The sequence below is a fragment of the Corvus moneduloides genome, chromosome 2, assembly GCF_009650955.1.
Source record: "Corvus moneduloides isolate bCorMon1 chromosome 2, bCorMon1.pri, whole genome shotgun sequence".
NCBI classification, from domain to species: Eukaryota; Metazoa; Chordata; class Aves; order Passeriformes; family Corvidae; genus Corvus; species Corvus moneduloides.
Window position 1 is genome coordinate 17,764,412 of NC_045477.1, and position 16,726 is coordinate 17,781,137.

At 41.0% G+C, this 16,726-nt stretch overlaps 1 protein-coding gene across 2 annotated transcripts; it reads left to right on the forward strand.

Moving 5' to 3' along the window:
* Positions 1–4,127: 4,127 nt before the first annotated feature.
* CCT8 (chaperonin containing TCP1 subunit 8) lies at positions 4,128–15,828 on the forward strand. 2 transcript variants are annotated; one of them, XM_032098255.1, is made up of 16 exons: positions 4,128–4,249; positions 6,049–6,139; positions 6,747–6,826; positions 7,995–8,144; positions 8,416–8,596; positions 9,314–9,375; positions 10,046–10,183; positions 10,622–10,800; positions 11,762–11,828; positions 11,909–11,996; positions 12,105–12,220; positions 13,464–13,535; positions 13,710–13,874; positions 14,271–14,390; positions 14,838–14,936; positions 15,596–15,828. In XM_032098255.1, exons 1-15 carry the CDS (start codon positions 4,190–4,192, stop codon positions 14,928–14,930), a joined length of 1,662 nt encoding a protein of 553 aa, XP_031954146.1. In that variant the 5' UTR covers positions 4,128–4,189; the 3' UTR covers positions 14,931–14,936; positions 15,596–15,828. The 2 variants fall into 2 exon arrangements, with proteins under 2 accessions (XP_031954146.1, XP_031954147.1); XM_032098256.1 differs by lacking the exon at positions 14,838–14,936 and having other exon boundaries at positions 4,129–4,249.
* Positions 15,829–16,726: the final 898 nt, after the last annotated feature.

The window sequence follows — 16,726 nt, forward strand, 5'->3', positions numbered from 1 at the left end:
GGCCCTGCGGAGCAATGACCTAAGTAGTACTTAGCTGATTAGACATACTCTAGTTGATTAGTCTGTTCCTTCCCATTATGTCACAAGTGATGCAAGTACAGTCTGGGGAAAGCTAAAGTAACTGCTGCTGCTGTTACTAAGAGAATTATTCTGAATGTTTAGCACTATGCAGGTCACAATTTTCTGTTTCAGGTTTAAGCATGATTCTCTGCAAACTCAGCATGACCCTTAGCCTTCTCTCAAGATGCCACTCACATTTTTTTCACTGGCCAGGTGTCAGTATTATTGGTGAAACACAATTGTTCTACTCACACTTCAGTAGATGCTTTTCAATCCCTCCTTTTCCATTGCTCATGTTCCCACAGCTAAATAACCAAACAAAAATTAACACTCTGTCCTTTTTATGAACTTCCCAAGATCTTGTTAAAATTTTACCATCCCAGAATTTGACAAACAAGTGCCTACAGATAAGCTGGGGATTTCCATGTGCACAGTTATAGATTTTGGGTGGCGAAAGTGCAGCCAACAGCCAATAGCCAACCCTCTGACCTCTGCATGGTCCTTTAGCATGGCAATGTCTGTGCAGAATATAAATGGTGCAGATGCATAGCTAAAAAAAGATCAAGGAAAAGTCAAAGTCATGATTAGACAGTGAGTCCCAAAGAACTCCTGGTTGTAACACAAAGAGATGTTTTAGTGATAATTTAATACAGCTTAATACATCTATATATAGTCTATATTCATAGTCACAAACATACATATTTTGATTTTAGTGGTACTCTGGCTTTAAAATGTAGGTAGAACAAGCTTTGATAAAAGCACTGTACCAAGAGGGCAGCTCAAAAATCACACCATCATAGAATATCCTGAGTTGGAAGGGGCCCACAAGGATCACAGAAGTCCAATGGAGTAAGTGCTGCTGAGGGAGCAGGTATTGTCCCCTGTTGGGGGGTTTCTGTGTGGATTGCTGATTTCCTCTGTCAGAAATATTGTTGCTGTTAGTGTCTGTTTTCTAAACTCGTTGCTGTTTCCAGTAAATTGCTCTTACCTCAACCCATGATCTTTACCTTTTGTGCTGCCTGTTCTCCTCTCTTGCCCACGGTGTGGTGGGGTAGGGTGGGAAGGAGGGGCAGTGAGTAGTCACGGTTTCAGTGGAAGCAATAAACTGGGGAGTACCATTCCTAAATGACAACACATCTCAGTCACCTCTCTGCCAGGCTGGACAAGACAAATTACCTCAGCCACTCCTTGCAGGGCTTCTTCTCAAGATCCTACACCATCTTCGTAGCTTTCCTTTGGATGTTCTCTAATAGCTTTTTACCCTTCTAACATTGGGGCACCCAGAACTGCCCCCAGCACTCAAGATGAGGCCGCCCCAGCACAGAGGAGGGTGGGAGAATCCCCTCCTGATGCTAGGGCACAGGTAGCCCTCCTGTGACTCATATCCAACTTTCTGTAGATCAGGATCCCCAGGTCCCTTTCCCCGGCGCTGCTCTCCAGTGTCTTGTTCCCCAATCTGTCCATACCTCTGGGGCTGCCCCATCCCAGGTGCAGAATCTGGCACTTGTCTTTGTTAAACTCCTTACAAATACCTGGAGGAAGCAGAAGACAGCACTGGCACAGAGAGACTGTAGATTATAATGAGAAAAATTTGTACAAAGACTTGTAGAATTAGGGCAAAGTACAAGGAGTTATTCAAGCTGTATCACTAGCAGACAGCCATCAGTTCATAGAATCTAAAGTTTTCTGTGCTGACTTAGGAGTAAGCACCTCTTCTGATCTCCACAGCTAACATTAGATTACGGAAGTTGCTTTACAAAGTACAGTTTTTGGTATCTTGACTCTAGATGGATATTTCCTTCTTCTCTTGCTGCAGTGTGGTGCAAGATACACTGGAAAAAAGAAGAGGGGGATAAATGGGGTTATGCCCCTTGTGCCAGCTCCCAGAAAAGCTTTTTGGAAATGCCCACACTGCTAGGTCATGATAGACATGGCTGAGTAAGTTCCATCTTCTGCTTCAAGTGGCATCTACCTCCAAATACTTCTGGCAAAACTGCATACAGAATTTCTGAAGTTCATTTGTGGGGCAAATTCATAGTTTTCCTCTATTGTTAATTTTTTTTTTATACTGCCAGGGGCAGTGTACAAAATTGTTACCCTGTTACCCCGTTTTACAGGGTAAAACTGATTTAATTTTAAGAATCATAGGACAGTAAAACTAAACTGTGTTGTCCTGAGGTTACTTAAGGAACACATATCAAGTGATTTAACCAACCTTGCAGGCAGCCTGCTGCAGAGGTGGGTAATAGTCTCTGTTGGCTTAAAGGTTCAGGTACTGCAGTATTATTTCTGAGGCCTTGAACTTCTTGTCTTTAAACAGTGTATTTGATTTTGTGTGGCACAGAAGCAAAGTTAATAAAACTTGTCAAACTTAAAGCAGATCCACTGTCTCCTGGCAGGAGAAATGTCAAGGTGGGCCTCCAAAGTGCTCTTCAGCATGTTCTGTAGTGAGCAGACTACTTGGCATTACCCTGGATAAAAAGGACTTGACTGTGCTGCATCCAGCTCTGGGGTCCCCAGCACAGGAAGGATATGGACCTGTTGGAGTGAGTCCAGAGGAGGCCACCAGGATGATTAGAGGGATGGAGGACCTCTGCTGTGAGGAAAGGCTGAGAGAACTGGGATTCAGCCTGGAGAAGAAAAGGGTTTGGAGTGACCTAATTGCAGCCTTCCAGAACTTGAAGGGAGTCCACAAGGAAGATGGAAAGAGACTATTTATAAGGGCATGCAGTGAAAGTTTTGTGAAATGTGGAATATATAAAATTCTCATAAGAAAGGATATTCCTTAATGTTTGGTCCTTGTATACTTTCAAGTTGAATCAACAAGAAGGGAGATTTAATCCCTGAAATAGATAGAAGCTAACAAGCAAGTTCTAAGTGATGTCCAGGTGTTAGAAAAGAAAATTACTTGTTGGGAGAATTGCCTTGTTAAGGTTTAGGGCTTGACATGCTTTAATGATCTCAGATGCAGGGGAAGGATAACAAAGGGAAGAAGGATACCCACTGATAGTGGACACATAGCATGCAGAATTTATGGGCCACAAGGATATCTGGCCGAAGAAAACCTAATAAAACCAACTCAGCAATCATGCTGAAATCAGCTTGAACTGGGTAAAGGGTAATTCTGGCAGGGGGAGATCATTACCACTGACTCATGGACCACCAACTCAATAAACCCACTGACTCAAAAGACTAATTGACATGAGAAGCAAGAATCATTAAAAAACAGCAAATAGAATACTAATTAATAAGAGAACTATGTAACTTGCAGCCAATGAATACTAACTCCTTTGTTTGCTAAAATGTATTAAAACATTTTCATAATTGGCATGCATTATTTGTGGAAGTCCACTGAGCACCCAGGCTTGTACAACTCTGAAATAAATCATCAATGACCCTCTTGTTTAATTATTGGCATGTTGCACGCCAGGTAATGAATCTGATTTTTGTGGACAATAACAGGACAAAGGGAAATGGCTTCAAACTGAAAGCAAGCAGGTTTAGATTGGGTATTAGGAAGAAATTCCTCCCTGTGAGGGTGGTGAGGGCCTGGCTCAGGTTGCCCAGAGAAGCTGTGGCCGCCCCAACCGTGCCAAGTGTTGAAGGCCAGTTTGGACAGGGCTCGGAGCTGCCCGGTCTAGTGGAAGGTGATCCTGCCCATGGCAGGGCGTGGATCTGGATGAGCTTTGAGATCCCTTTCGACCCTAACCACTCTGTAGTTCTGTGACACTTAGTTTTCCTGTCTGTGCATTGTGCTTCCATTTGGACAAGTATGTACTAAGCGAAACAATTGACTGGAGTCTACTCAGTTTTATGATGAGCGTTTATCATCGGCAGCCATAAAAGCTCTGCACTGTTCCTGAAAATTCCATCGCAAAGCGTACCGAGAAACGCCTGAGGGACGGTCAACTAAATTCGACAGCGAAAGAAAGGCTCAGAGGGAGCCAACCTCCTTTCCCGACGCTCTGCCGGCTGCCAACCCGGCCAGGCCTAAGCGTGACGAGCCCCGCTGCCCGCGCCCCTCACAGACCCGGCCCGGCCCGGCCCGCCCCGCGCCTGCGCGGCCCCGCGCTCCCGCCGTGCCCCGCGCGCTCCTGCCGCCGCAGCCCCAGCACGGAGCGGAGCGGAGATGGCGTTGCACGTCCCCAAGGCCCCGGGCTTCGCCCAGATGCTCAAGGAAGGGGCGAAGGTGAGACCGCCTTTGGATGTATGCGCGGATAAATGGATGGATGGATGCGAGAGGAGTCTCAGGGTGGCGGTGCGGGGAAAGCCCCGGAAGGCCGGCAGGGCCAGGCGGCACCACGTGTCCCGCAGGGCGGGGGCCCGGGGGGTTCGCGCACTGTCCCTCTCCCGGCGCGGGGCCCCTCCGCGGCCTTTGGGCTGCGGGGATCCGAGCCTGCCCGGCCCTGCAGGGCGGCGCCCGGTACACGCGGCCTTCGAGAAGTCTCTGCGGGGCCGGGATCCCGGGCCCTGCCGCTTCATCCCGCCGCCCCGGGGATGCGCCGGGGTCCGACTCGTGCCCACGCTGTTCGGGGAGCTCTCACAGGGGCTGGACAGCAGCAGTCAGCCGGGGCCTGTAGTTGAAAGCTGTTCAGACGTGTCCGGGTCGTTCTCTGCACTTGTGCTTGACTTTTTCTGTTAACCTTTGTCAGCGATGCAGAACAATGTAGTATTTCCTGTATGTTTCCTTGCCATTAAGTCCGGTTTCATTATATTTAACGTTAACATAATAAAGATTTGGTAGAGTTGAAGGACTATGCCTTAATAAAGGAGAACCTTTCTTTGAAAAGTGGACTGAAAGCAAGCAGGTGTGGGATTTTTCTTTCTTATTCATAGAATCAACAGAAGGGTTTGGATTAAAAGGGACCTTAAAGATCATTTAGCTCTAAACCCCATCCAACCTAGTCTTGGACGCTTCCAGGGTTGTGCATCCACAGTTTTTCTGGGAAATCTGTGCCAGAGCCTCACCACCCTCACAGGGAAGAATTTCTTCCTAATACTTAATCTAAACCTATTCTCTTTCAATAGGAAGCCATTCCCCCTTGTCCTGTCTTTCCAGGCCCTTGTCCAAAGCCCCTCTCTCCAAGAAAGAAGGAAAATAGGAAAATTTCTGTTTGCTTCTACATAATAGAAAGAAGAGTGGAGGTAGCAGCTCTGAAAGCCCTCTTTGTTTCTTTTTAGAATCCTTCTTGGAGCCAAATAATGGCATATGTCTAGGGCAGGGGCAAAACAGGGAAGCAGAATGGCCTGACTGCTGGTTCACTGTTAGACAATTCAAGGTCAGAACAGCAAGAGTTGTCTTCTGCAAAACAAGGAGGCAGCTGGCAATCTGAGATATTTGGTTTGTATTTAGAAAGCAAACATTATTGCTACTTTTCTCCCTTCTCTTATGGGCTGCACAGTACTTTTTATCCTGCTTTTTCTTCTTTCTTAGGGCCCTTTCTGGGGATCCCATCTTGTCTTAAGGTTTCCAAACTGAAGCCAGGCTGATCACCTTCTCAAGCACAAATATTTTGCTTAATCATTCTGTTTCTGTACTTTCAAATCACAAATGTTTTGAATGTAGAACTGAGTTAAATGATTTTTGTAGCATACAAAGGTGCGAGTAAAGAAGCACATACAAAAGCCCTTGCCCCTCTCCAGCTGGGTTTCGGTTGTTTTCTGTTTCTCTTTGGCATGTCACAAAACTTTTTTGGAAGACTGAGGGGATGCAAACTGTATTGCAAGTCGAGTCACGGTTCAGATTTTCTGTTTAGAAGCTTTTTGTGCCTACTGAGCTGTTGAGAAGATGTACACAGTAGTTCTCACTGTCTTTGGGTAAGGTTTGGTGTCTGTTTAAACTGTAAGTGAAATACCAAATGTATATTAATAAAAAACTTTGGGGGACTCACTAGATTGGCACTGCTTTGATGAGAAGTTACTAGTTCATCTTTTTTTTTTTTTTTTTTTTTTGTTAGCCTAATTCTGATCTGTCATTTTTCTCTTTAGCATTATTCAGGACTAGAAGAAGCTGTCTATAGAAACATTCAGGCATGCAAAGAACTTGCTCAAACCACCCGTACAGCTTATGGACCAAATGGTAAATAAATCCTAAAATTAATGCTGCATTTTTGAGACAAATGCTATGTTTGGAGGCTAAACATAACCTTGACAAAGGAGCAGCTGTTTGTTTCTGGGGGAAACACACTGGACTTGCTCTAAAACTGTGAACATGTTCTTTGTGACTGTAGAAATCAGATTTTGTTTTGATAGCTTTTGAGTTATGCTCAGTGTCTGCTTTTGCCAGGTTTTTGTCACAGTTACTGTGTTCGCTTTGAGACATGGTATAAAATACACGAAAAAGCACAAAAATTAAAGGAAACACGATAACATGGTAGTAGTCACAGCGAACATAATCTTGTTCAGTTAGATATATGGAAACAAAAGATATTCCCCTGTATTGTTTAATTAAATAATGTGCTGATATTTCTGGAAAGAAAACTGCTTACTCAGAAACTACTGATTTCTCCTTAATGTCACATACTTCAAGTGTTATTTCACAAAAATCTTTTAAAGTTCTTAAATTATGAACAGAACTAACACTTTCATGTGCAAGATACACCTGAAAGTTACGAAACAGTGTATGTGTACAGGATATTGTGTGCATAATGAATGATTTTTAAAAATTATTTTGTTTTCCCATTTAGGAATGAACAAAATGGTTATCAATCATCTGGAGAAGCTTTTTGTTACAAATGATGCTGCTACTATCCTGAGAGAGCTAGAGGTAGATTTTCTTGCTTCAGAAGATGTCAATGTTTCTGCTCATGGGCTGCTATGGTTCTGACTGTCAGTAAGGAAATGTCACTTTGCCAGATGATTTCCATATGTCACTTTGGAAATCATTTACTTTTTTCACTGAATTTGAGGTCCACAGTGAAGAATATAATTCTTCTGTGAAGCAGCATTAATAGTTATAGGAGATGCTTAATAATTCCCTACTTTCCGCCAAACCAGTAGGTTTAGAAGGGGATATGTCTAGAAATGCAGTGGTTTGGAAAAGTCTCCGTGGCATACCTGTTGAGTTAATATCCCAGTGTTGTTGGTTGCCATGTTCTCCTGACTGCTTGGAATCCATCAATTGAATTTAAGAATCTGAGGCTATGGCAGCATCCTTCTGTAAATACTGTAAAGGCATGAAAAGGCTATCCTCTCTTAATTCTTCCTCTGACTTCAAATTGATACTTGAACAACATGAATAATATTTTACTGAATTTTATACTTGGTGATAGAAATAATGTAAGAATGAAGTAGTTCCTTACTGAATGCATTGTGTTGGTGTTCCATATGAGTAGAATAACTGTGGAAGTCTCAGTTGTGTTTTTAAAAAATATAGTCTGCATACTAGGGACCTACTCTGATGAGTTTTGCATGTTACTTTCTGGTATAAAATGTTAGGTATAAGTATTCAGGAATATAGTGTTTTATTGCATTTATTTGAAAGAAAAGTGAAGCAGTGGAATCTTTAAGCAGAGCCTCCCCACTCACCCCCATTAAAATTAAACTGTTATTTAGACATGTACTTTGTATGTTACACATGAATTCAATTTGAAGATCTAAACTCCAGACTGTTTTCCTGTTGCAGAACTGAGTTGTGAAGCCACTGCATCCTGTAAAAGTAGTTCAGAACCAATGTCAAGGATGTCTAATGCATGTTGTAGGGGCAATGCTCAGTTCTCTGATTTTTTTTTTTTTTTAATATATATTTGTCCTTTTTCTTGCTAGGGACGTTAGCCAATCTAGATTATCTGTGCTGTTTCTTTTCCAATTTTGTGCATTATTAGTATCTCTAGGTACAATTTCAAATAAGAGAGCTTAGAAAGATACGTAGAAAAGCCTGAAGCCACAATCTTAGGTGGGATGTTGGTAACCAAGATGTGTAATGTCTTTTATAGGTTCAGCATCCTGCTGCAAAAATGCTTGTGATGGCTTCACACATGCAAGAACAAGAAGTTGGAGATGGAACAAACTTTGTCCTTGTTTTTGCTGGAGTTCTTCTGGAGTTAGCAGAAGACCTTCTGAGGATGGGGTTATCTGTCTCGGAGGCAAGTTATAGTCTCATTACAGTTCACACAGCTTGAATCCAGATTGCCACTGGTCAGTATTCTTGGGTCATAATATTGTGAATCATCTGCTTTCTTCTCAACTGATTTTTTAGATAAAGATGTTTGAAGGAGAACCATGTGTTCTGCTGCTTGTGATTGCTTGCTTCCCTTATAATAAAACTTTTGCATCTATTAATGTTTTATGGCAGTTTGAAAAGCAGATAAAAACAGTATGAAATGTTGTAGTGAATATTTACTGTTTGCTGCACAGGTGATAGAAGGATATGAAAAGGCTTGCAAGAAAGCCCTAGAAATTCTTCCAGACTTGGTGTGCTGTTCTGCAAAGAACCTTCGAGATGTTGAAGAAGTGGCATCTTTGTTGCACACGTCAGTGATGAGCAAACAATATGGCAATGAACAGTTCTTGGCAAAGCTTATTGCTCAGGCCTGTGGTAAGTGGGCAGGAATAGGTGTGGGTATGCAGCTAAAAAACAGTAGGTTTGCTTATGGTTGTTACTTCTTCATGTAAGATGGAAAGTATGGTTAGGTTGGATTGGATGGAACGCTTTCTCTCTGAAATGACAGTAATCTTCCTCACGTTGAACTCTGCATTGGCATTGTGGCTCAGAAAAGGTTTGCCTTTCCTACTAAGGATTCCTAGAAATAGCTTTCAAGTCTTTTCAGTGACCTTTTTAGAAACCCATCGTTTTCCCTCTTTTTATATCATTAGGAGGACATATTGCGCTTCACATAAGCGGATATTAGTTGCAGCCACAGAACAATGGAAGCAAGACTGTAGTTCTGTTGAGTTGTTCTCCCTTTAGATTTCCAGGAAAAAACCTTCATTTTTAGTTCCAGTGTTTGCTCTAAATACTGTGGGTCACACTTGTCTCTTGACTGTATCTGTATGAGTGCATATTTAAACTTATTTATTCAGACTGCTTAGTTAATTATTTCTTTCTGATTATTACTTTATTAAAAAAAAAAATTCTGTTTCTCTTTATGCCAGTTATTAGTAGGTTATAATTGTCTTGAATTTAAGCAGGTATCTCAAACCACTGAAATTCAGTAGTTCAGAAAAATTGCAGGCATTATTTACGCTGTCATTGTTCTACTTTATTCACTAGGCAAGACATACTAATTTTTTTTTTTCTTTTTTTTTTTGCCAGTTTCTATTCTTCCTGATTCTGGTCATTTCAACGTTGATAATATCAGAGTGTGCAAAATTGTGGTAAGTTTGAAGTAGCTGTCTTTGCTGTGATTATTAAGGTAAACAGTGTAATGAAGGTTAATCTTTGAACTTCCAAAGAGTCTTTCCTAATTTTGTTGTGGCATGTGTAGTAAATTTTGGAAATTAGTCTTTACTTCTCTTCTTTAGTGCCCAGTAGAAACAGTCAGAAACAAAAATCACTAATATTGAAAGTAATCTAAAATGGGAACTTGTTAGACAATGTTTTTGTTGCTGAATAAGCTAAAGTCTTACACTTAGGGTGTTCCATCCAAATGATTGTAAGGTTTGCTTTTTAGGCAGAATAGTGCAGCTTTCTGACAATAAATGGTCAGTAATATGATGTTTCCCCATTCATAGAACCAAAGAGTGGTTTGGGTTGGAATGTGTCTTAAAGATCCCTCAGTTCCAGCCCCCTACCATGGGCAGGGACACCTTCCACTAGACCAGGCTGCTCCAAACCGTGTCCAACCTGGCCTTGAACACTTCCAGGTATAGGGCCAGCCACAGCTTCTCTGGGCAACCTGTGCCAGGGCCTCACCACCCTCACACGGAAGAATTTTTTCCTGATATTTAATCTAGACTTAGTTTCTTTCAGTGGGAAACCATTCTCCCTTGTCCCATCACTACTTGCCCTTGTAAAAAGTCTCAGATTCCATTTATTTCCTTTCAGGGTGCTGGTATTTCTGCTTCCTCAGTACTGCATGGCATGGTTTTTAAAAAAGAAACTGAAGGAGATGTTACTTCTGTCAAAGATGCAAAAATAGCTGTGTATTCCTGCCCTTTTGATGGTATGATAACTGAAACTAAGGTATGTTAAAGCTCAAAATAAGTTACATCTCTGTTTATGCTTATGTGCTCTTATTTTTAGACTTGGCTATAAATATTCTCGACACTTGGTGATTGAGATATTTTGAATATTGATTTTGTTAGTTTAAAAAAGTTCATAGAAAAGTTTTGAACCTTGATTGCTTCACAGGGTTTTTGAGATAGGGGAAATGGCGTTGGTTTTGTTGGGTTATGTGAGCCAAACTACAGCTCGAATTTCTGAACCTCAAGGTTGTCTAGAATTCCCTGGTGGTTTCCTTTTTTTTTCCTCTTGTTTTACCCTGTTGCCTGGGGAGGGTGTCAGTATTACAAAATAGAATGACTTGAAGGTTATAGTTAGGTTGGGAGACAAAATGGTTTGTCAGAAACTTGTAGGCATGTGGTTTAATGGTAAACTGTAACAGTGTATATGTTTTACTAGGGCACCGTCCTAATAAAGAATGCTGAAGAATTGATGAATTTCAGTAAAGGAGAAGAAAATCTAATGGATTTGCAAGTCAAAGCTATTGCTGATAGTGGTGCAAACGTAGTAGTAACAGGTGGCAAAGTGGCAGATATGGCTCTTCATTATGCCAACAAATACAATCTTATGTTAGTCAGGTAAGTACTAGGAGAGCACAAAAACATTTGGTCTACCAGATTTATGAAATGGACTTGCCATCTTATCTCTTAGCTCTTAAATTAATTACCAACAAAATACTGCAGATTACGTGTGTTCTTCTAGTAAGCCAAAATCTGACCTTCAACTTGGTTGTTTCATATCTTAAGTTTCTTGATAGAATTTCACCTCTGACAGCTAACTGGGGGAGTAACTTGTATATATTGGTTATATCTACAGTGTAGTGTATATACTGTTATTTTGGTTTAAGTGTTTCTACAGCACAGTCAAAATCCAGAATATCAAAATTCGTGGCTCTGGTAAAGAGGGATATGGTCTCAAAGACACGTGAGACTATTCCACAATGGTTTTCCCTCTTCACAGTCCTCATGTGATGATTTAGAAATGATGAGATGCCTCTGTGTATCACTAATGTATTTATAGATGGAAATTCTTAACTTAATGACTTTTCTGTCATTTTTCTGCTCTGTTTGTCTTTTTTCCTATAAATCATGTTTGTACATCTTCAGAATATATCCTGCATCACATAAAGTCAGATATACTTAGCAGCAGCTCTCACCATCTCACGCAGATAAGTGGTCCTTTTTTGAAAGCTGTAAATTTATTGGTGCTGTCCAAAAAGTCTGTACTTCTGGAAATGGAGTGTGATACTGTAATGTTGTATAACAAAGAAGGATTATTATTACAGAGGCATTTTAAAGATCAAATCTTTTGCAATAGTGGATGAAGCTTGGTGATTTCCATGTGTTTGAAACTCTTATTTGTTTTAAAATTTGCACACTATCCTTGAAAACTGATATTTATAACTCAAAAAAATAATTGAGTGGATGCTTGATACTTGATGCAGTAAATTTTGATCTTGCCATTGGTTTACAAAATGCTGCCAAATTAAGAGAATACTCTTGTATGTGTTAACATTGTTATGGAAACTTGTTTTTAAAGGCTGAACTCCAAGTGGGACCTGAGAAGACTGTGCAAAACTGTTGGTGCAACAGCCCTACCCAGACTGGTATGTACCTCCCAAATGCGGTGCAGGAGGGTGAGAACTGATGAGCAGGTTCAATTCTTAACTCATGTTTTTCTTTCCAGACTCCCCCTACTCTTGAAGAAATGGGTCACTGCAATAGTGTGTATTTATCAGAGGTTGGGGATACACAGGTTGTGGTGTTTAAGCATGGTATGTATGTTCTGTAGAACTTCTGACATTGCTGTTGTGTTTGTGTGTTTGTATGTGTTTTAGATATAAGATTAATGAATTAATTCAGTAATGCATGTCTCTGAACAGAAAAGGAGGATGGTGCCATTTCTACTATTCTCATTCGTGGATCTACAGACAATCTGATGGATGACATAGAGAGAGCAGTGGATGATGGTGTCAATACTTTCAAAGTACTCACAAGGGTGAGTAATAAGAACACTTGAGTTATCAAAAGTGAGAAGTGGATCAGTTTGAGGCAAGACTTGAGCCTGCCCTGTGCTCGTTGCTACAAAGGCTGTAGATACTAATCTGCTTAGGTGCCTTCTGGAGTTGGGGAGATGGCTGTGTAGTATTGAGATGTGGAGGGCTGTGTAGAGAAGATTGCCATTGTGAACATAGGGTACAAGAAAGGTGGTGCTCAACATGGACTGCACTCAATTTTCCAGTAATGAGTGAGTTCTTGAAGGCAGATTAGCTTTGCTACTTTCTAAAGACAGCCAGCTCTTTCTTGACTTACTCTGTAGAAGTTTTGTAATGTTCTTTGGAAACCAGGCACAGAAGAAAAGCTAGATAGCTTTGTCACTTGGGATCAGGAGAAACTGACTGGTTGGAGACTCAATTTCTAGTTCATTGGTGATAACTCATGCTTCCTCCACATAATACAGATAGGTTTTTATGGATGGAAGAACTCAAGTCTTACAGAGGATTTTTTTTTGTGAGCAGCTTATGTGGTCTTAAATATTATTATTTCATTTTTCTTCTCTTTATACAAAAGGAAATGTTCTTGTATTTACTTGGAAAATGGCATGCAAAAATTGTTAAAACTGTTAATCTCTTCTACATACCAAGACATGGATATTGATTTAGAATACAGAAATGCTGTGCATTTATGATTGTGTCCAGGAGTTATCCTGTTTTAAGATTTATGATGGTTACTTTGTGGGTTAAAAGACCAGAGTTATTAAGTAAATTCTGGTTTGCCAAAGGATGTACAAAATGCTTAATTTAAAGTGAAAGAAAACAAAACAAAAACTCCCAACACCTTGTGATACCTGTTGACATATTAAACTTAGTGTACAGTAGATTGGTTTCCTGTATGATACTTCCCACCGAAATAATAGAAAAGACGAGAAAATCTAGGAATGCTGTTACAGTTAACCATGAATTGAAGTTGTTACACAAAAAGCCAAAAAATCCCAGACACAAAACCCCCACTGCATTATTATTTTGCTTTTTACAAAAGAAGCTGTTTTTCTTCAAAGACATTGGAATGAACGAGTAAATTCTGGTAGATTTCCCTTATAATGTGTGTTTGTTCCGATTCTTACTAAGTCTGTGTGGAATAAATTTCTGCTGCATTCTTGATATACTAGAAAAATCCAAAACCAATAAAAAGTAATAGATGCTTTAAGCAAAACACTGTGTTTTGGTGTGGTCTTTCCACAGGATAAACGTCTTGTTCCTGGAGGTGGTGCAACAGAGATTGAATTAGCCAAGCAGATCACATCGTATGGAGAGGTACAGCAAACAGGCTTCTTGGCTTTTCGTCTTCACACACACATTTTACAAAAAAACCACAAATACTATTTTATACCAACATATATAGTTGTGTATTAAAAACAAGTGTGGGAGGAAATGCTTCCCTATCTTACAGTTTTTGAAATGCTGACGTGGTTTTCAACTTCACTTTAGACTTGTCCTGGACTTGACCAATATGCCATCAAGAAGTTTGCTGAGGCATTTGAAGCCATTCCTCGAGCACTGGCAGAAAACTCTGGAGTAAAGGCTAATGAGGTCATCTCCAAACTTTATGCTGTGCATCAGGAAGGGAAGAAAAATGTTGGATTTGATATTGAGGTAAATAGTCTTTCATGTTACTTGTTGCCCTGCAGTGCAGGGTTATACCTAATAGCACTTCTATCAGTATGAAGTATTTATAGATTATTTTGAATTGTTGGAAGCTCTGTGTTGCACAGCCTAGAATAATAATTTATTGGAATTGAAATAGTTAAATGTTCGTTTTTATCAGCAAGCAGTTCAATTCAGTATAGTGTAGTGGCCTTAGATCAGAGGTGGAGGGGGATACTGAACTAATGTGACAGGGAGTAAGTCTTCAGTAATTACTGACTTTGTCTTCCTGCTAATGGGTTAGGAATGAAGGTTTTCTGAAGGGAGGAGATCAGAAAAGTGATACCACCTTGCTGGGTAAAAGCCTGAGAAAGTTTTCAATAATGTTTTTTGCCCATCTGACAGGCTGAAGCTGCTGCGGTGAAGGACATGTTGGAAGCTGGTGTGTTAGACACCTATCTTGGAAAATTCTGGGGTATCAAGCTAGCTACAAATGCAGCAGTAACTGTCCTAAGGGTTGATCAGGTAAGCTTATGTGTCATTTGGGTGCTCAGTTAAAACCTGGCAGAACCCTCATGCAAATAGATGGAATCTCCTGGAAATGGAAGGCATAAAAATAATGCTACTTGAGAATGTGGTTTGTTCATTTCTGAAAGCCAGGAAGTAATTTGTTCAAGAGCTTGTAATCTGGAATGTGGCTGCTTTACTATAGCAGTACTATTAATGTTTGTTGGGTTTAGGATTTTTTTAAAAAGATTTTGTTGATATTTTAAAGACAGTTGATATTTGTATCCAGAGAGTTAACCCTAACTTCTGTAGGAACAAGCTTCAATAGAAGAAGCCTTCTGTCATATATTGTTACATGAAAATCCCATTTTTAGGAAAGATAGAGATTACTGTCATAATGATAGAAATCTTTTATTATTTTGTGAAGCTTCAGCAAAAACGAATTTGCATGTCAAATTTCTGTAGATCATTATGGCAAAAACAGCAGGCGGTCCAAAAGCCCCTAAGCAACAAGGACATTGGGATAAGGATGACTGGAAAGATGAGCCTGAAAACTAGTGTGCAGTAAGCTCTGTTTTTCTAGCAGAGAGGTATCTGTGTGAGTGCATGCATGAGTTCATTGACAAGCACATAGCAGATTGGATTCTCCTTGAGAACACGTAACACTGCTGTCGTTTGCTGTGTGCTGATTGCTACATCTTGTATTTGTGCCTTTGCAAACGAATTCTGCTCCTAAATCCAAATTTTCATGGAAGGGATGACAAGTGCAGGTTCAGTTTTACCTTACTTGTCCATATAGGCAGTGCAGAGAATGTGCTTTAACACGGACTTCATGGTTTTAAAGTGTGATACTTAGAGACAGTAATTGAGAACAGTAGCTTTGATAATCCTCCTTTCTGTAGTGTGCACTCTGTAAACTAGTCTGCTGTTGGTCTATTTAAGCACTCACTTTCTGTAGACTAACTGAAGTCTTACTTTGCATGCAAAAATGAGGTAAAATACCTTTTTTTACTGTATCGGGGTCAGCTTCTACCATTCTCAAGAAAGAAAAGAAAGTTGTTAATATCTCAATTAGATGGATAGTAATATTCACTGGCTTAGGTTCAGAGTGGGGAAACTGCATGAATGTAGTGAATGCCAGCAGTCAGCATCATGTGGCTGTAAGAGTAGGGTACGAGCCTGATTTTAACATCAGCTTTTTTTATTTCTCTGTTTTCTTCAAGATCATTATGGCAAAACCAGCTGGTGGCCCAAAACCTCCATCAGGAAAGAAAGACTGGGATGAAGACCAAAATGATTGAACAGTTTAACTATTTCTTAAGTGACATGACTTTGTGAGTTTTTTAATATCCCAGTTGGAGCCTGTCACAATGTTTTGCTCTAGCCTTTAAATTATGAACAGTGTCCAATGGAGTGCAGAACTTCAGACACCTCAATAAACGTACTCACTGTTAAAGCGTGGACTTACTTCATTTGGAGCCAGCATGACATACATGGTTGTTCCCAATCTGTGAATGTGTAGGGATAAATGACACTGTGTGGGTGTGATGGGCTGACCCTTGGCTGGCTGCCTGACACTCTCCTGGCGAGGAAGGAAGCAGAACTTCTCAGGGGCTGAGATAAAGAGGGGGAGATCACATACCAATTCCTGTTGCAGGCACAACAGACTCAATGTGCAGGGAGGCTGACCATGAGCCTGCTACAGGGAGCTCATAATCCACAGTTGTTGTGACTCTTTGTGCTCTTATTTGTGCTCCTTGGCCAGTACTTGAGAGTAAACAGTCAAATGAATGTCGAAATAATTAAGTGTTGGCAGCAGGTCTGTGGTCCCTGCATTCAGTAGCCCCTCTCCTGAGACCCCACTTGGAGCACTGTGTACAGATGGGGTGCCCCAAACATAAGAAAGACAGAGAACTGTTAAGAGCGAGTCCAGAGGAGGGTTACCAAGTTGATAAGGGGACTGAGCACCTGCCCTATGGAGATGGGCAAAGTCAGGGCTGTTCTGCTTGCAGAAGGTTGTGTGGAGACCTCACAGCACCTTCCAGTGTCTGAAGGGGCTACAGGGAAGCTGGAGAGGGACTCTGCATCAGGAAATACAGTGACAGGACAAAGCGGAATGCCTTCAAACTCAAATAGGGGAAATTTAGGGTAGGTACACAGAAGAACTTCTCCCCTGTGAGAGTGGTGAGGTCATGACACAGGTTGCCCAGAGAAGCTGTGGCTGGCCCATCCCTGGAAGTGTTCAAGACCAGGTTGTACAGGGCTCTGAAAAACCTCATCTAGTGGGAGGTGTCCCTGCCCATGGCAGGGGGTTGGAACTGGATGAGCTTTAAGGTCCTTTACAACACAAACCA